General features: G+C 46.4%; 1 protein-coding gene across 2 annotated transcripts in view; it reads right to left on the reverse strand.

Moving 5' to 3' along the window:
- Window positions 1-20,172, reverse strand: part of LOC125429714 (electroneutral sodium bicarbonate exchanger 1-like) — an 84,343-nt gene continuing 64,171 nt past the window's right edge. The window contains exons 9-13 of one of the 2 annotated variants that reach the window (XM_048491080.1): window positions 13,097-13,197; window positions 9,563-9,737; window positions 7,433-7,566; window positions 964-1,209; window positions 1-348 (exon numbers count right to left, since the gene is read on the reverse strand). In XM_048491080.1, the coding sequence (XP_048347037.1) occupies window positions 72-348; window positions 964-1,209; window positions 7,433-7,566; window positions 9,563-9,737; window positions 13,097-13,197 (933 nt within the window). In that variant the 3' untranslated portion in view covers window positions 1-71. Of the gene's footprint in view, window positions 349-962; window positions 1,210-7,432; window positions 7,567-9,562; window positions 9,738-13,096; window positions 13,198-20,172 lie in introns of those variants that run through there. The other variant, XM_048491081.1, reaches the window with a different exon arrangement.

Below are 20,172 nucleotides of genomic sequence, written 5' to 3' on the forward strand. Positions count from 1 at the left end.
AAAATACACCTGACTCGTGTATAAGACAAGGGGGGCTTTTTCAGCACAAAAAATGTGCTGAAAAACTCGACTTATACACGAGTATATATGGTAATAACACTCCTGATTTTACCATAAATAAATGTGAATACAACATCATTTTGTGTGTGAGATGCAAAATTCCAAACTTTTTTTTTACAGTTTTGCCATTTCTCATCTCCTGGGGGGGGGGGGGGGTGGGGGGGGGCAGCACAAAGACTTACAGAGACTGTGAGATTAGCCCATGGAACTGCAGAAGGAACTATGTTGTTGGCATGCCAGTAGTTCAGGGTGGAATTGCTGGGATTCTGGGGGGCTATGCATCTGCAGCTAACAGGCACAGGGAAAAAAAAGGAAAGATTACCATGCGGACTGGAAGCATCTCAGAAAGTAGAGCTTTGTTTACACCACAGTATAAAAACAAACTGATACTTATGTATTCTAATGGGTTGGGATGGGGGATACGTACAATGTCCATCGTTAGCATCCTCAATTACAAACCAGCTTACTTTGGAACATACATATGTATGGTGGTTGAATGGCTACATAGACATATAAATCCACGGACATATATATATACCGTGTTTCTCCGAAAATAAGACAGTGTCTTATATTAATTTTTGCTCCCAAAGATGTGCTATGTCTTATTTTCAGGGGATGTCTTATTTTTCCGCTCCACAGCTGCATGCTCTGGTGTTCTGTTCGACGGGCATGCTTCCAAACAAAAACTTTGCTACGTCTTACTTTCGGGGGATGTTTTATATTTAGCACTTCAGCAAAACCTCTACTATGTCTTATTCTCAGGGGATGTCTTATTTTCGGAGAAACGGGGTATATTTGTGTGCTATCGGCACTCTTGCAGAAATCAGCGAATGAATTCAAATACATTTAAATAAGTCAACAGGAGCGGCCACCTTTTAAAAGGGAAACTAAACAGCCACTCACTAATACAAGCTTAGCTGGTCAAGGTCACTGTGCATGTTTATTGGGTAGGTGTGCCCCAGGCTGAGCAGTTTTTCTAGAGACTCGTAGATGAAAATGATGCAGATCAAGGATGCGAAAGCTTCTTCCGTGAAGCGAGTGATGTAGCAGACGAGAGAGCTGGCATCCGTGGCCACAAGGAGGATGCACAGGAAAGCAGTCCACAAACCAATGCAGCTTCGCAGGGAAAGATAAGAAAGCCCGTAGTCTCTGCAAAGGAGACCATGGTTAAAAATACATAAACAGGACACATATAGAGGGGAAAATAAGTGCTTGGATGTATAAGAGCAAAATCACAGATTTAGAAAGCCATCTATTCCCACCACCTGCATATTGATTCCGCAGGACCTTCGCTCCACAAAGACTGATCTACGATGCAGGCACAGGAAATCCAGGAAACCTTTTTACGTGCATTCTGGCCCCCTGGATCCTTTAAGTAACCTATCGAACCACATGGAAGCTTTACACTTTTGACAACTGGATTGCGAGAGGACATACTGGGTGATTTCTGCTGTCCAATCAAGGAGGCAGGATCAAATTCCGAACTTCCTGTCTTAGTGGGCACTCGTCTCTTCACTTCCAGCTGTGTACTCCCAACAGCTGTCGGAAATTAACTAAAATCAGTCTTGTAAATGGGATTATGAAATGAGAGCTGAACAAGTACAGCAACATTGGTTGAACAAGAAGCATAGTTGACAGGAAGAGGTAAGAATAGTAATGTTAAATAGAACTGACCACACTGGTTTAACTATGTCTAGTTGCTTGAAAATATTGAAAAAAGCAACAACGATGTATTGGGGGGGGAAGATGTCCTTCTTTGCTCAGAAGAGAAGGACCCCTCTCACACAGTATCCAATGTGCTCTCACTCTGAACCAGAGGACATCTTGGGACCTCTCAGAGCAGTGTCCCTACTGAGTGGGTGCGCCATCATTTTCTGTATCTTCAATAAATTGCAGCACTCTGTGACTGAATGCTGCGTTCAGTGAACGATAAGCATTAATCTTATGATGTCTAATGAAGGTTGATGCCACAGAGCAGGTGGCGGCCCTACAAATTTCTTCTACAGAAGCATTGTGAGTGAAGGCCTCACTTCTGGCCACAGATCAAACTAAATGAGCCATAATACCCTTGGGTACCGGCAACTGTTGGACCTTATATGCCTCAACAATACACCCTTTGAGACACCTGCTCATAGAGCTACTGGAGATCTTGGTATCCAGTTCAGACTGAGAAATGGCAATGAATAAAGATTCAGTCTTACTAAAGTGCTGAGTTCCCACGATACAGCCTTGAGACACCTTCTGACATCCAGAGTCTGCCAAAAAAAAATCACCTGGGAATGTGCAGGATTGGGGCAAAAGGAAGACAAGTAGATCTCCCATTGTCTGTGAAACTTAGAATTTGTTTTAGGAAGAGAAGGATGCATCCGTTCTTAAAACTACTTTGTCTTTATGGAAGACACTTAAGGTGTGTTGACAGAAAGGGCACTCAGTTCAGAAACCCCTCTGGCCAACATTATGACCACCAGGAACATCGTTTGTAGCCTTAGATCAGTGATGGCGAACCTTTTGGAGACCGAGTGCCCAAATTGCAACCCAAACCCCACTTATTCATCACAAAGTGCCAACCCTGGCAATTGAACCTGAATGCTGAGGTTTTAGTTTAGAAAAAACCGGTTGGCTCCTCCTTTTTCCGCCCCACCCGCTCGAGCAGGGGCTGGCCTGCCCTAGCCTCCAGCAAGTCCCGCGCGCACCGCTCTGTGCCTCTCTAGCATCTCTGCCTCCTCTGTGCCCCCCCCCCCCCCAGTCAGCAGCCACCCGGAGCACAGGCACCAGGCCCACCAGCCGAGTCCTCCCTGCTCACCGCGGTGCGCACATGTTGTACTCAGTGACCCAGGTCAGTCTAGATGTGTGTGTGGGTGTGGGTGTGATTTTCCGCCCCCCACATGATGAACTCTGTGTGCACGTGCCCACAGAGAGGGCTCCGAGTGCCACCTCTGGCACCCGTGCCATAGGTTCGCCATCACTGCCTTAGATGCTTTAGAGAAAGGTCCTGAATTGGCTCAAAAGAGGGCTTTGTGTAGTGCATTTCACTTCCACATTGGGAATCTGTGGATCCCTGAATCCTCAGGGCTTCCCTGTAAAGGGCTGAGGATCTGGATCCTCCCTGTCTGTTCACATAAGTCTTGGAGGCCATGTTGTCTGTCTGGTAAAAACATGGGAGCCACAAATTTGAACCTTGAAATGCTGCAGTGCCAAGAAGATTGCCCAAAGCTCCAATTCGTGGTATGAGCTGGAACAAGTCAGTAGGTTGTCCAAGTACAGATGCAAGTGAACTCCCTGATCCCTGAGTAGGATCACTAGATTGACCAAAACCTTGAAGACCTGTGGAGCTGTACTCAAGCCAAATGGGAGGGCTTTGAACTGAAAATGTTCTCCTATGCAAAATCGGAGGAAACAACAGTGACCTGGGAAAACTGGAATGTGAAGATGCAGGTCTGTGAGGTCAATGGGCATCAATGATTCCCACGGTTGAAGGAATTCTGCAATAGTCCTTAAGGTTTCCATGCAAAAGTGCTGCAGTTTCACAAATTAATTTAGGTACTTCAGGTCCAAAATGGTTCTCCATTGTTCATCCCTTTATGGCATAGTGAACAACAGTTCCCTGAGAGGCACTGGTTCAATGGCAAATATACTCTTTAAGTGTTCCACTGCTTCTAGAGTTCCAGTCCTCTTTGGTGAGTTTCTGGACAAAGGGGAAAGGACCATGTGATCTGGAGGAAGGGAGGAAAACTCTGTAGTGTAACCTGATGACACAATCTCCTGAGTCCAGGAATCTTCCTGGGAACAGACCCAGGCCCCCTGAAACAGGCTCGGTCTCCCTTCCACTGGAGGAGGCTGAGAGTCACACCTTGGTTCCCTTCGATTCCTGGTCAGATCTATCTCCCTTGTCTTGGGATCTATGATTGAAGAAGGGCTCCTTGGCAGCCTGTTTATTCTGGTTCCAGAATTCTTTTTGTATTCATTTCTGTACCTCAGTAAGGAATGGTGAAAATGAAAGGAAAAGGTTGATGCACGACATTGATCGATATGTTCAAGAGTCCTAGGCGTAGCCTTGAACTTAGCTCGAGTTCCAATCAGGATCTGATTTAAGGAGTTCCCTCCCAAACAACTTGCGCCCCTGAAAAGGGTAAGCTGCCAGAATGGACTTGGACCAGAAGTCAGCCTGTCACGTGCACAGCCAGTGGAGGCGTCTAGTGGCTGCGGCAGAAGAGAGACCTCCGATCAAAAAGGTCAAGGAGTCCAGGGTTACATCTGCTGAGAAGGAGGCTGCCTTAAAGATACTGTTGGCCCTGTTGACCATCCACCTATTGCTTTCTGGAAGGATATGGAGCATATTTCTAGCCCACACAATGGCTGCTCTGGAGACAACTGACACAGTGACTAACACACAGATTGACATGGCGATAGCTTTATGCCTTCTCTGGGATAACTTGCAATTGAGGGCATCTTTTAGGGGCAGCTTTAAGGGGGACTTGAAGCAGGCCATTGTGGCAGGTACCATAGCATAGAGCTTCCCGATGAACCTGGAAGATGCCTATCAGCTACAGGTTTTCCCCATTCCTTTCCCAAGTTGCAGTGGCCATCTTGTCTCTTTTCAGCTTTTTAGCACAGTTTTTGAGCACCAATTCTTGCCACTGCTTAGGAACTGTCCTGATTGGTTGAGCACACAGGAGTCTCTGGTTACAGTTGTTTGCTGACAAAAGGCAGAGAGTGCAGAAAGCTTACTTTCACTTCAGGGGAAAGCAGTCCAGAGCAAGGGGTGTACGTTGAGCAAAAACAGATCAATCCGGTCTGGGTCCACAAAGCCAAATCTTCAGTCCAAGAACAGGCGCTACAGAAACTATCAGGCTGTTTCATAAAGTTGCTCCTGCAACACTTGTGTTCACAGCTGCCTCTTATAAGCCTGCACTCTTGCTCAGTCTGAGCCCTGGGCTGACTTACAGCCGTTTCTTCTGCGTCTCTGGGCCTCCATCTTTTATCATGCTGTGCCTCATGGCCCTGCTGTCTGAGCTGCCTCACAGAACCAGGTAGAAGAAGAAGAAGAAGAAGAAGAAGAAGAAGAAAGAAGAAGAAGAAGAAGAAGAAGAAGAAGAGTTTGATTTTATATCCCCTCCCAGACTCAGCATTACACTCTCTGCCCTCACAACAAACACCCTGTGAGGTAGGTGGGGCTGAGAGAGCTCCGAGAAGCTGTGACTAGCCCAAGGTCACCCAGTGTGTGGGAGTGTACAGGCTAATCTGAATTCCCCAGATAAGCCTCCACAGCTCAGGCGGCAGAGCTGGGAATCAAACCCGGTTCCTCCAGATCAGAGTACACCTACTCTTAGCCACTGCTCTTAGCCACTACGCCACTGCTGCTCCTGCATAAGCCTGCATTCTTGCTCAGTCTGAGTCCTGGGCTGACTTACAGCCGTTTCTTCTGCGTCTCTGGGCCTCCAATCGGGCGCTGCATCTTTGAGCTTGCTGTGCCTCATGGCCCTGCTGTCTGAGCTGCCTCACAGAACCAGGTGAGCCAGGTGACCTGTCGGCCCTGTCCTCTAGCTCTTGGCTTGGGCCAGCACTGTCCTCCACCTGTGTGACTGCCGGCTGCTCACAGGTCTCAATCGACTATGGCTCTGGAGATTCAGCCGGATCATCATGCCAGTATTCCGCATTTGAGGAATCCTAGCTGGCTGCTGGGAAGCCCACGACAGGAGCTTTCTTGGAGGCAGGAGGGGTCAGGGGTGTGTAAGCCAGAACGGCCTGCTCTGTGGCTCCAGCTACAATCTGGGCTTCCAGATCTTCACTGGCAAGGATTCCATCACCTCTGAGGGTAGGTGCAGCTGGGGGAACTGTCTGGACCCAGCTGGAGCCAGCTTTTCCTTCCTCAACACAGCCAAAAAGGGTTGTAAAAACAGCACCTTCTAATGCCCAGGAGGGACAGAATAGAGAGCAGAAGAGGGGAAAGATATTGGAATGGAGGAGAGAAAGAGAAAAGGAGAAGAGTAAGAATCACAAAGGTAAAAGGCACAGGCAGCTGAACTGAACCACGAGACACGAAAAGAACTGGAAGTGGAGCACTGAAACAGGAAGTGTGAGATTTGATCTTGCCTCCCTGATTGGACAAAGGAAAACACCCCCACTGAGAGACAGAACAGCAAAAGAGCAGTAAGCATTGTTATAGATTACTCTTGGATGACCAATCAGGAAACAGACTATTGCTTTACATTTACTACAGGCTATTGCTTTACATTTACTACAGAGCAGCAGTGGCGTAGGAGGTTAAGAGCTCGTGTATCTAATCTGGAGGAACCGGGTTTGATTCCCAGCTCTGCCGCCTGAGCTGTGGAGGCTTATCTGGGGAATTCAGATTAGCCTGTACACTCCCACACATGCCAGCTGGGTGACCTTGGGCTAGTCACAGCTTCTCGGAGCTCTCTCAGCCCCACCTACCTCACAGGGTGTTTGTTGTGAGGGGGGAAGGGCAAGGAGATTGTAAGCCCCTTTGAGTCTCCTGCAGGAGAGAAAGGGGGGATAAAAATCCAAACTCTTCTTCTTCTTCTACATGGCCAAATGATGATGCTTAAACTGTCAGAGAGTTTAATACAGATATGGCCATTTCCTCTTGATGCTCCCTTAATGCAAGATCTGGATCAAAGTCTGTTTTGTAATGCTCTGTTGTGTCCATCTGTGCACTTGCAGGTCACCAGAAAATATCTGTGGCTTTTGTAGAAATCCACATTCAGTGAAAGAGTCCCATATTTCTCTACTTCGTTTTAAGTTAAACGTACCGATTTTAACAAAGGGAAAAACCCGAAATATGCATGTTGAAGAAAAAATAACACTACCCAGATAACCACATATAGAAAATAAAGGCTGATGCAAAAATAAAAACAATTAAAGAAGAGAAGAAGAGTTTGGATTTATATCCCCCCTTTCTCTCCTGTAGGAGACTCAAAGGGGCTGACAATCTCCTTGCCCTTCCCCCCTTCACAACAAACACCCTGTGAGGTAGGTGGGGCTGAGAGAGCTCCGAGAAGCTGTGACTAGCCCAAGGTCACCCAGCTGGCGTGTGTGGGAGTGTACAGGCTAATCTGAATTCCCCAGATAAGCCTCCACAGCTTAGGCGGCAGAGCTGGGAATCAAACCCGGTTCCTCCAGATTAGATACACGAGCTCTTAACCTCCTACGCCACTGCTGTAATCCACTACCCAGCTAGGGAGACTTGAGACTACCTGAAATCAAGTGAGTTTAAAATGTTCTTAATTCTATGTTGGATTCTAACTACACTAAGAAACAGGACTGGTGTTTATAATCTCCCATTTCATTGTGCCAAATCGCCATTATATTTATTGAGGCCTTTAGGCGAAAATTTATTTAGGCACCTTACCTGCAGAACTTGAACAAGATTTTCTCAAAGACTAACACTGGTCCGGTACTCCCCAGGATAGTGAGTGGCTGACCCGAAAAGAGGGCATATACCACACCCGTCATGGAGGCACCCAATAAGGATTCCATTGCACTCTGCAGAGATAAACACAGACGTGGGAATAGAAGAAGTGCTGCATTAGATCAGCCAAATGGTCCATGAGGCTCATTATCCTAACCACAACTAGCATGGTAAACACTGATGATTATTGTTAATTGCTAATATTTTAGATATTTGGCATTATTTTTCTGCCCCAAGAACAAAATGTGGTAAGAGGGATTGAGGGATTGGAGTACTTTCCTTACGAGGAGAGGCTGCAGCGTGTGGGACTCTTTAGTTTGGAGAGGCGACATCTGAGGGGGGATATGATTGAAGTCTATAAAATGATGCATGAGGTAGAAAATGTTAACAGAGAGAAATTTTTCTCTCTTTCTCACAATAGTAGAACCAGGGGGCATTCATTGAAAATGCTGGGGGGAAGAATTAGGACTGATAAAAGGAAACACTTCTTCACACAAGGCATGATTGGTGTTTGGAATATGCTGCCACAGGGGGTGGTGATGGCCACTAACCTGGATAGCTTTAAAAGGGGCTTGGACAGATTTATGGAGGAGAAGTCGATCTGTGGCTCCCAATCTTGATCCTCTTTGATCTGAGGTTGCAAAAGCCTGAGCAGACCAGGTGCTCAGGAGCAGCAGCAGCAGAAGGCCATTGCTTTCACGTCCTGCATATGAGCTCCCAAAGGCACCTGGTGGGCCACTGAGAATAGCAGAGTGCTGGACTAGATTGCTCTGATTCAGCAGGCTCTTTCTTATGTTCTTAAGATGAATCTTCTCCAGCAAAGGTTAACTGTTTGTGCTAACCCAACAGTGATAACAGACTTGAGAGCAATGTCTCACTTGATCAGTTTTCCTTCGCAAAAACTCATTTATTTTATTTATTTATTTATTTATTTATACTTTAAATTTCTATCCCGCCCCGTCCCCGAAGGGCTCATGGGACTTTTTTATTCCAAATATGTAATACACTGGCTGGGTGTAAAAAAACACATCAGAATAACAGTATCAATAGATCTCTGAAGTTGTTTATGCCCTGTGTTTTTGTTTGTTGAGTACAGGAAGAAAACTGTCAAGGGGTAAAGATCTGGACTTTGGGAGCAGTATTTACTTATGTGCAAATAATAACGTCCTAAAAGGAATAATATGTAGAACCGCTTCTCTGTACATTCTGCCAAAAAAGGAGCACATTATTATAAAGAAGGATACCAGCAATCATGTTTTTGACATTCGGGATGGTATGTATTCAGGATTCAGGATTATAACAGAGCACTTTTTGTAAATTCTATCCATTCATTAAGCCTACTAATAATGAGGATAGTTAAAATGTATTATAAGCATAAGCATTTTTATTGTCATTGTGCACGCACAACGAAATTTACAGCAGCATTCCTCGATGCACACAATTTCAGACTCATATATCATACTCATACAATTTCATACAATACATCATACTCATACAATTTCAGACTCATACATCATCCTCACTTCCCCCTTCCTCCACCCATCCCTACACAGCCCCAAACACATCAACACGAAGCCGCGGAGTTTAGCATAGCCACAGCTCTAGAGTAGAAGCTGTCTCTAAGCCTCTTTGTCCTAGATTTGATCGTCCTGTATCGCCTACCAGATGGTAGCAGTTCAAAAAGAGAGTGTGCTGGATGAGACGGGTCCCTCAGAATATTTTGGGCTTTTTTTAGGGATGATTAACCCAGTTATAGTGAACTCAAATACCATCTATTCTCTGTTCTACAAGAAGCGGCAGAGAGTTTGTCCTCCATACGAGTAAGTAGCTGAATGCTCATGTTCCCCAGGAAATGCAAAATTACAAAGCTCCAAAAATTGGGATACTGGCCACACAAGCTGAACTAAAGAGACAAGATCCATTCATCTCCAGTAGCAAACAAATCTCAAATGTAAAAAAGCGACAGTAAAAGCAGACACACGCTTCTCTCTCTGTAATACCCCTCTTTCCCTGCAGCCTGACTACACAATAACTCGACAGTACATGAAAGGAGGGAGAAATCATTCTTACAATTCGCCCCTCTGTTGCTTCTCCAAGCAAACCTCCAAAGGTGATCACAGGAGACATACAGGCACAGTACAGGAAGAGGAAGGAAGCTAAACACTGCAAACTCATAGCATCTCTGAAGTCACTCCAGAACCAAGGAGCTTTCCGTTTCACATCCAGGATCAAACCACCAAACAGCCTAGGGGGAGAAAAAAAAAAGATAAGAGGATTATTGCTAGAAGGTAGACTGCCTTATTGTTCAATTCCCACAATGGATTTCACAGAAGAGGCATGAAGGCACACAGTAAGTTCTGTTTCTCTTTTATACAATACAACAACCTTTATTAGGCATATTAAAATAGGCTCCAGAGCATTATAGACATTTCTGAAGTACAAATCAAAAGTACATTCAAAACACAGACAGATAAACTGTATCTAGCATTGGACGTTACTTAGAGAATTCTGTCACTTGTAAAAGAAATTTTGCTACTTTTTCCAAGAGCATGGCCTCTGTGCTATTTAACAAAAGCTCCACAACAGAGTTGTCAGAGTCTCCTTCAGATTTGTCTAAGACCTGCCCAGGAGAGAAATTCCTAATACCCACATATCTCGGACAGTCAAGTATAATGTGAGCAAGAGTCTCCACTTGGTTTTTACAGTGGGGACAGACCCGATCCTGGAGAGGGATAGATAGGTAGCGACCCTTTGTAATGGCCGATGGAAAAGTATTGCATCTGGCCCTTGTAATAATCCATCTCTGTTGGGGTTCAGTTAATAGTTCAAGATATTTGGCTATGTGCCCCTGTTCTGGTACTATTCCGACAGAAAGGGGTGACCATGATTTATTTGCTTGGCCCAACAAGATATGGTATTCCTGTTCTAGAAGTCTGCTTTTTAAGGTTTGCAGAATCTCTCTGGGTGACAGCATACAGAGATCTTCAAGTATTAAACCTAGAGAGTAGATTTTTGATTTAAGAAGTTGATACCATTCCGAGGCAAATAGGTCTGGGGGCACAGTATATGTTAAACTGCGCTCATCAGAGTTAAAACATAGTTTGATCCAATACTTGAATGTTTCTCTTTTCAGAGAGATGAGAGCGGTGGTATGATTCTACTGTCATCTCTGTTCACTGTTTTTTGTAAGTTGTAAGTTGTGGAGCGTTGCAAAAACCCGCATCACAAGTTTGCCCGGACATGACAGCATGGTGAGCCTGTGAACTACCGGAAGCAGATGGCTACATCACAACAACTTCAGTTCACTTAAAAATTATGCCTCCAGCCCAGACATCTGTTTTTGCCACACGGGTCTCTTGCAACAAGTAATGACCAATTTGCACTACTACCCGGATTGTGGCAAGTAGGATCGCTATGACCAGAAGGCACAATTTTGACCACCGCTGGTCCATCTGACTCTTTCCCACTGAGGCTCATTCCGCACACGCAAAATAATGCACTTTCAAGCTGCTTTCACAACTGTTTTTGCCATTCCGCACAGCTTCAAAGAGCCCTGAAAGCAGTTTGAAAGTGCATTATTCTGCATGTGCGGAGTGAGCCTGAGAAAGTTCACTGCTGTCACGCAAGTTTGCCGCTTCTGAACTTTTGCAGTGAGCTGTTTGATTGCTGAAAGCAAACGGAGAAAAAAATTCAGTCTGACACCGAACGTCGCTATATTTTTCAAGAACCTTAACACCAACACCGAATCACTAAGGGCTGAATCGCTAAAGCTTCTCTAACCCTACCTCAAAGCCATTATATATCCAGTCGGAAAGAGGTTTAATATAACAGGGAGAACCAGTGTGGTGTACTGGGTTCAGATCTCCACTCTGCCATGACTGGGTGGCCTTGTGGCAGTCACTTATCTTTATTTATTTTTATTTTATTTATTTATTATTTGGATTTATAGACCGCCCAATCCCCAAGGGGCTCTGGGCGGTGCACAACACTATATATACAAGGGTCACAATGGTGACCAAATACACTAAAATCCATTAAAAACCCATTAAAACCTTGCAGCCTGGCCTACCTCACAAGGTCATCATGAGAATAAACAGAGGACAGGAGAACAATGTACACTGCTCTGAGGTTGTCAGATAAAGGGTGGGATAAAATTGTGTGTGAGAGAGAGAGGGGTGGGGGGCTGCCAGGAGCTTTCTGCCAATTCCCAACAGTCATTCATATGGTCTGGTGGCACATTTGTCTCTACAGGATCCACATGAAATATTACCAAGAACCATGTGAAATGCTACCAGTTGAATCCATTCCTGCACTGCCGCCTTCATATGGCTGCAGCCCAGTGGCATTCTGGGCCTAAATGGCACCCAGGGACGTGACCGCCACCCCAATCCCCGCACAGCTCCCCATGCCCCCCCTCCCCGCCCTCTTATGGGAGCCAGCAGAGAGGCTGGAGCAGGGGTGTAACGAGGCATCCCTGGGCAAACTGTAGCCCTGGGCAAAACCTGAGTTGGATGCCCCCCCCCCATGGGCAGCCACTCCACCACGACCAAAAAAAGTTTTGCACCAGGACATTGGTGCCTGCAGGGGGTGCATTTTTAGACATATCAGCACCAAAATTTCAGCATATCATCAGGAGACTGTCCTTATGCTACTCCCCAAAGTTATGGACTCCCAAAGGGGGGTGCCCCATCCCCCATTGTTTCCAATGGGAGCTAATAGGAGATGGGGGCTACAGTTTTGAGGGTCCATAACTTTGGCCCCACTGAACCAAACTGCACCAAACTTGGGGGGTGCCATCATCTCCAGATGATACCCTGAAATTTTGGTGCCGATACATCCAAAAATGCACCCCCTGCAGGAACATCCTAGAAATTTGCCCAAGAATCTTTGTTCTGCATTGAGTTTTCTGCATTGCTGTCAATGGGGGTTGCAGGCTGTGGGGGGCACATTTCTGAAGGCACAGTCTCAAAACTTTCAGGGTCTCATCAGGAGACTGCCCTAATGATACCCCCCAGGTTTGGTGCAGTTTGGTTCAGGGAGGCCAAAGTTATGGACCCTCAAAACTGTAGCCCCCATCTCCTATTAGCTCCCATTGGAAACAATGGGGGATAGGGGCACCCCTTTTGGGAGTCCATAACTTTGGACTCCCTGAACCAAACCTCACCAAACTTGGGGGGTAGCATAAGGACAGTCTCCTGATGATACGCTGAAATTTCGGTGCTGCTAGCCTAAAAACTGTGCTCCCTGCAGGCAAGAAATGGAAAACCACTAAAATACCCCAAAACGAACCCAGCATTTTGATGCCCCCCACAAGGTGATGCCCTGGGCAGCTGCCCACCTTGCCCAATGGGCATTACGCCAGTGGGCTGGAGGAGGGCGGAGCTCTGGGGCGGCTCGGATGGCCGCGGTGCCTGCCTGGGCTGATCGCCACTGAGACACACACACCCCTCCACCAGGTTGGCTTCTGCCCTCCCAGGGCCTGTAATTTTCCCACATCAGCCAGACTCAGGATTCACGCGGACTTCCCCACTGGATGAAAAAGTGGTGATAACCGGCAGGGTTGCCTTTTAGTGGAAAACATTTTTGAACCACGTAAGACTTTACCTTCCTGTTCTCTCGAGTTCTGGCCCACTATGATCTTCTGGTTCAACATGGCAAGTGCTTCCATTGGGGACTCCTGGCGCCCCGGGCATCTTTCTCTTTTCCTGATGAAGTGGAAACATTATGTAGAAAGAACCTCATTAATTTTGGTTGTTCTTATGCCAGGAACCAACAAATTGTTAAATTCGTGAGTACAGATAACAGAGATGTCAGTTCTTGTTACACCCATGTGAATGCAGCAGCACCCCAAAAGCCCTTCGGGGATCGGGCGGTATAGAAATTGAAACAATAAATAAATAAATAAATAAAATAAAACCTGTGCTTGGTATCACAGGCATGCACATAACTACTGCAGCCCCCCCCCCCCCCCCCCCCCCGCAGTTGAATTTGTGGAGGCTTAGGCTGAGATGAGGAGTGGACAAGGCATCTGAGCAGCAGTGGACAAGGCATCTGGGCCAGGAAGAACAGAGTGACTCTGGTGTTCATTTTGGAGGGCTTTTCTCAAAGCCACATCTTTTAAAACAGTGTATTTTTAACAGGGGTTTGCAGGGGTTATCTCTTTTTCTCCTTGAGGCTACTAGGAGCTGAGACTGCTGGAGGTGGGGCTTAACAGGGGTTAACAGAGGTTACTCTTTGTCCTGGGCTGCTAAAGGTGGGGCTCCTGAGGTGAGTCATTCAGTCTTTAGTTCAGTCTCTGGAACCAGCAGAAAGGAGCAGCAGTGGACAAGGCATCTGGGCCAGGAAGAACAGAGTGACTCTGGTGTTCATTTTGGAGGGCTTTTCTCAAAGCCACATCTTTTAAAACAGTGTATTTTTAACAGGGGTTTGCAGGGGTTATCTCTTTTTCTCCTTAAGGCTACTAGGAGCTGAGACTGCTGGAGGTGGGGCTTAACAGGGGTTAACAGAGGTTACTCTTTGTCCTGGGCTGCTAAAGGTGGGGCTCCTGAGGTGAGTCATTCAGTCTTTAGTTCAGTCTCTGGAACCAGCGGCGCGCGCAATTTCTTTCTTTTTTCTTTTTAAAAATTAATTAATTAATTAATTAATAAGGACATTTCTTGAGGGATAGTAGGTACAGATAGCTCCAAGGGGCACTGACTAAAAGTTTAATATCTAAATATCTAAACAAAAGCACATATGAAGGCAGGAAGCCAGCAGGGGGATGGGGGCTTACCAGTGTTTTGCACTGAGTGTCACATGTATGACTATCTGCCACTAGGCCAGAAGTCGTGGGTGTGCCCTCGCTGCAATGAGCTCCTGGCACTCAAGGAACGTGTCCGTTCTCTTGAAGCCAAGGTGGCAGACCTGGAGAAGCTGAGAGAGGCAGAGAGGGCAACAAACAAGGCTTTCAGGGACCTAGCAGCCGGGTCCCACTCCCAAGGTGACATCTCTTCAGATGTCATGGAGAATGAGAGTCTGGGTGACAGAGGGTGCCAGTCTGAGGTGGGGGAAGATGCTCCCTTAGATGGGATCCCTTCCTTAACTGGTGATCAGCTATCCTCTCGCACTGAGGATACCCCTCGGGGAGGTGGGGGGCTCCTTGTAGTGGGTGATTCGATCATCAGGAATATAGAGAGTTGGGTTTGTGACAGGCGTGATGACCGCATGGTGACTTGCCTGCCTGGTGCGAAGGTTGCGGATGTCACGCTATGTCTAGATAGGCTGTTAGACAGTGCTGGGGTGGAGTCAGCAGTTGTGGTCCACATTGGTACCAATGACATTGGGAAATGTAGCCGGGAGGTTCTGGAAGCTAAATTTAGGCTGCTAGGAAAAAGGTTAAAATCCAGGACCCCCAAGGTGGCATTCTCTGAAATGCTACCTGTTCCACGCGCAGGGCGAGCTAGGCAAGCGGAGATACAGGGTCTCAATGCGTGGATGAGAAGGTGGTGCAAGGCAGAGGGTTTCAGATTTGTCAGGAACTGGGGAACCTTTTGGGATAAGGCAGGCCTGTACAAAAGGGACGGGCTTCATCTTAACCAAAGAGGAACCAGGCTGCTGGCGCTCAACATTAAAAAGGTGGCAGAACAGCTTTTAAACTGATTCCTGGGGGAAAGCCGACAGGAGCTGAGGTGACTTCGGTTTGGAATACAGAGTCCATGGGGATGCAGACAGAGAAGGAGGTTTTTTTAAATCAACCACATACAAGTGAGGAACATAGCAATGTGATAAGTGATAGTGTCTACAAAAGGCTAGAGGGCAAAACACATAAATCCCAGGTTAGGGACAGAGACAGAGTATACAAGTGTCTCTATGCTAATAGTAGAAGCATTCGACCTAAAATGGGGGAGCTGGAGTACAGAGTTTTGAAGGAGGACATTGATATAGTGGGCATCACAGAGACATGGTGGAATGAGGAGAACCAGTGGGATGCTGTTATCCCAGGTTACAGGCTCTACAGGAAGGATAGGACAGGGCGTATTGGGGGTGGGGTGGCCCTCTACATCAAAGAGAGCATAGTGTCACATAAAATAGACAATGCAGGGGGAGCTGATTCCTCTACAGAAGCACTGTGGATATCAATACCAGGGGTGAAGCATAGTTTAACATTAGGAATATATTATCGTCCCCCTGACCAAAGCGCACAAGAGGATTCTGAGATGGAAAAAGAAATGAGGCCAACAAAAGCAAAAATGTCGTGGTAATGGGCGATTTTAACTATCCCCATATAAACTGGAAAAATGCATGTTCAGGTCATAGTAAGGAGAGAACATTCCTGGATATGCTAAATGACTGTGGCTTAGAGCAGATGGTTGTAGAACCAACCAGGGGAGATGTGATCCTAGATCTAATTCTATGTGGGACCCAGGACCTGGTGCGGGAAGTCAGTGTTGTTGAGCCGATAGGGAACAGCGACCACAATGCTGTCAGATTCAGTATCTCTGCATGCGAACAAGTGACAACTACTAATGTAGTTACATTCGCCTTCAGAAAGGGAAATTTCTCAAAGATGAGGGGGATAGTGCGCAGGAAGCTGAAAGGGAAAATCAAGAGAGTCAAAAATGTCCAAGATGCTTGGAGGTTATTTAAAAACACAGTCTTAAAAGCTCAACTGGAATGTGTTCCACAGGTTAGGAAAGGCAGCGCCCAGTCCAAAAGAAAGCCACCATGGTTAACAAGGGACGTTGAGGAAATTATTAGGGAAAAAAAGATGTCTTTTAGAAAATGGAAGTCCAACTTAACTGATAAAGAATACCAGAGAGAACACAAATGGTGGCAAAAGAGAAGCAAGTTAGCTGTAAGGGAGGCAAAAAAGGATTATGAGGAACACATGGCTGTGAACATCAAAACCAGCAACAAACAGTTCTTCAAGTACATCAAAAGCAGGAAGCCAGCAAGGGAAGCGGTAGGCCCGTTAGATGACAAAGGAACAAAGGGTGTGCTAAAAGATGACAGGGAGATTGCAGAAAAGCTGAATGAATTCTTTGCATCTGTCTTCACCCAAGAGGAGGTGAGGAAAATTCCTGCACCTGAACCAAGCTTCTTAGGAGGCGAATCCGAGGAACTAACGAAGATAGTGGTAGACAAGGAAGAAGTTCTGGCAGCCATTGATAAACTAAATGCTACCAAATCCCCTGGCCCAGATTGCATTCACCCAAGAGTTCTTAAAGAGCTCAAGCATGAAATTGCTGATGTTCTCACTTTAATATGCAACTTATCCTTGAAATCAGGCTCCATCCCTGAAGACTGGAAGATGGCCAATGTCACACCAATCTTTAAGAAAGGATCTAGGGGGGACCCAGGAAATTACAGGCCAGTCAGTTTGACATCTGTTCCTGGTAAATTAGTAGAATCTGTCATTAAAGATAAAATTATAAAACATGTACAAAAGCAAAACCTGCTGAGAAAGAGTCAGCATGGCTTTTGCAGAGGCAAATCCTGTCTTACAAACTTACTAGAGTTCTTTGAGGATGTAAATAGGCATGTGGATAAGGGGGAACCAGTGGACATTGTCTACTTGGATTTCCAAAAGGCTTTTGACAAAGTTCCTCACCAGAGACTATTGAGAAAACTCAGCAATGAAGGAATAAGAGGGGAAGTCCTCCTATGGATTAAAAACTGGTTGAGAAACAGGAAGCAAAGAGTGGGTGTAAATGGGAAATTCTCACAATGGAGAGATGTAGGGAGTGGTGTCCCCCAAGGATCCGTATTGGGACCAGTGCTCTTTAACCTATTCATAAATGACCTGGAAGTAGGGGTGGGTAGCGTGGTGGCCAAGTTTGCAGATGATACCAAATTATGTAGGGTGGTGAGAACCACAAAGGATTGCGAGGAGCTCCAAGCGGACCTTGATAAATTAGGTGAGTGGGCTAAGAAATGGCAAATGCAGTTCAATGTAGCAAAATGCAAAGTGATGCACATAGGGGCAAAAAATCCAAACTTCACATACACGCTACAGGGGTCAGTGCTATCAGTCACAGACCAGGAAAGGGATTTGGGCGTCTTAATTGATAGTTCCATGGGAATGTCAACTCAATGTATGGCAGCTGTGAAAAAGGCAAACTCTATGCTGGGGATAATTAGAAAAGGAATTGATAATAAAACTGCAAACTGCAAAGATTGTCATGCCCTTATATAAAGCCGTGGTGCGACCACACTTGGAGTACTGTGTTCAGTTCTGGTCACCACATCTCAAAAAGGATATTGAAGAGATAGAAAAAGTGCAGAGAAGGGCAACGAGGATGATTGAGGGACTGGAGCACCTTCCTTATGAGGAAAGGCTGCAGCGTTTGGGACTCTTTAGTTTGGAGAGGAGACGTCTGAGGGGGGATATGATTGAAGTCTATAAAATTATGCATGGGGTAGAAAATGTTGACAGAGAGAAATTTTTCTCTCTTTCTCACAATACTAGAACCAGGGGGCATACATTGAAAATGCTGGGGGGAAGAATTCGGACTAATAAAAGGAAACACTTCTTCACGCAACGTGTGATTGGTGTTTGGAATATGCTGCCACAGGAGGTGGTGATGGCCACTAACCTGGATAGCTTTAAAAGGGGCTTGGACAGATTTATGGAGGAGAAGTCGATCTATGGCTACCAATCTTGATCCTCCTTGATCTGAGATTGCAAATGCCTTAACAGACCAGGTGATCGGGAGCAACAGCCGCAGAAGGCCATTGCGTTCACATCCTACATGTGAACTCCCAAAGGCACCTGGTGGGCCACTGCGAGTAGCAGAGAGCTGGACTAGATGGACTCTGGTCTGATCCAGCTAGCTTGTTCTTATGTTCTTATGACACATTTCAATGAACCGTGTGCAGGGGCGATCACTTTCTCTATTTCACACAAGAGCTGTGAGGAACTGACTTTTAAAGAGCCACAGGGGCCTGATGTTGCTTGGGACCTTGGGCTAGCAGGCAGAGCAGGCGCGTAGCTGTAGTGGGGACATCTGGGGCGGCTCGTCCCGGGCGCTGCCATTGCAGTCACGTGGGGAGGCGGGGGGTGGGGGCATGGCGGGGGTGGTGGTGTGGCAGGGTGTGGGCAGGGCGTGGAGGGCACACGCATGGGCAGTTTATGCCTTGGGCGCAGTTCCCCCTCCCTTCGTCACTGAGGTGGAGGGATTTCACTTTTCAGCAAATGGGGAGGTGGGGAGGCCGGGTTCAGGTTTAAATAGGCCGCCCAGCCCCACCTCCCAAGCCAAAGCCTCGCGAGCATAGAGGAGCTCGCAAGGCAAGGGGGAGGAGGCAGCCCCATGGAGGAGCAGCAGTGGCGTAGGAGGTTAAGAGCTCGTGTATCTAATCTGGAGGAACCGGGTTTGATTCCCAGCTCTGCCACCTGAGCTGTGGAGGCTTATCTGGGGAATTCAGATTAGCCTGTACACTCCCACACACGCCAGCTGAGTGACCTTGGGCTAGTCACAGCTTCTCGGAGCTCTCTCAGCCCCACCTACCTCACAGGGTGTTTGCTGTGAGGGGGGAAGGGCAAGGAGATTGTAAGCCCCTTTGAGTCTCCTGTAGGAGAGAAAGGGGGGATAAAAATCCAAACTCTTCTTTTTCTTCTTCTTCCCCATCAGCAAGGGCAGCCGCGGTAAGTCACGGCTGTTCCTTCCCGTCTTCCTCCCATATCAATTTTGCAAGCATGGGTCAAATAAGGCCCCCTTCCAGGGCCATTTTGTAACATCCAGCGTGAGTTGCAGTCACGGGCACAGGGCATTAAAATGTACTCTTATCTTGATTATACTGTGTTACAATTGATCCTTTGGGCATTCACCCCTTGCACGCCAGTTTTGCTCTTATGAAAATGCAGCCCTTCTGTTCTCTCATGCTGGAGAAGAAACCCGTGATTTACCTGGGAAGGAAGATTTTTCGGTGGTTCAATCCTAATCGATGGATCCCATTCTCCAGGCGGTAGCACAGTCACCTGGTCTAGAAATTCATCAATCCCGGCTAAAATGTCAGTACGGTCCTTCGCTTTGTAAGCAACGTCATGAAAAATCTGCAAAGCAAGAGAAAAATCTCAGTTTGTTACTTCAGTCTTGGAACAACGAAAACAGTTGACGAAAAAGTAGTCTGAAATGGGCGCTCATAGAATTGGTTGTTATATTTTCCAGGGCATATAGGGTAATTTCCTAGAAAGCAAGCCTCTACCATGTGCCACAAAGGAAACAGTATTGTGCTAAACTTAAAAGAATCAGAATAAAACAAATGTCTACTGGCACCTTACAGACCAACATTTATTTCGATTTGAACTTCCATGCATCAGTCAGTGCTTGGTTATTCAGAGCCCTTCGGGGGTAGGGCGGTATAAAAAACCCATAAATAAAAAAATAAAATGAATAAAATATGTATGAAAATTAAACTGAGAATCATTCTTAACAGACAGGTTACAAGGAGGAAAGGCAGAGGGTAGATATATGAATCAGCTCATTGGCTTGGATTCTACTGAAAAAATTGACTGATGGAAGGATTTCTGTCCATGGGGTATGACCTTCTCCCTTCCCCCTTTCTTCTGCAGCCCCCAGTGCCCCCTAAAGTACTTCTTTTGGAAGAGATGAGCTCTCAAGAACAGCGTGATGGGAGATGAAGAAGAGAAAAATTTTGGATTTATATCCCACCTTTCTCTCCTGTGAGGAGACTCAAGGTGG

This window comes from Sphaerodactylus townsendi, linkage group LG03 (genome assembly GCF_021028975.2).
Source record: "Sphaerodactylus townsendi isolate TG3544 linkage group LG03, MPM_Stown_v2.3, whole genome shotgun sequence".
Lineage (NCBI taxonomy): Eukaryota > Metazoa > Chordata > Lepidosauria > Squamata > Sphaerodactylidae > Sphaerodactylus > Sphaerodactylus townsendi.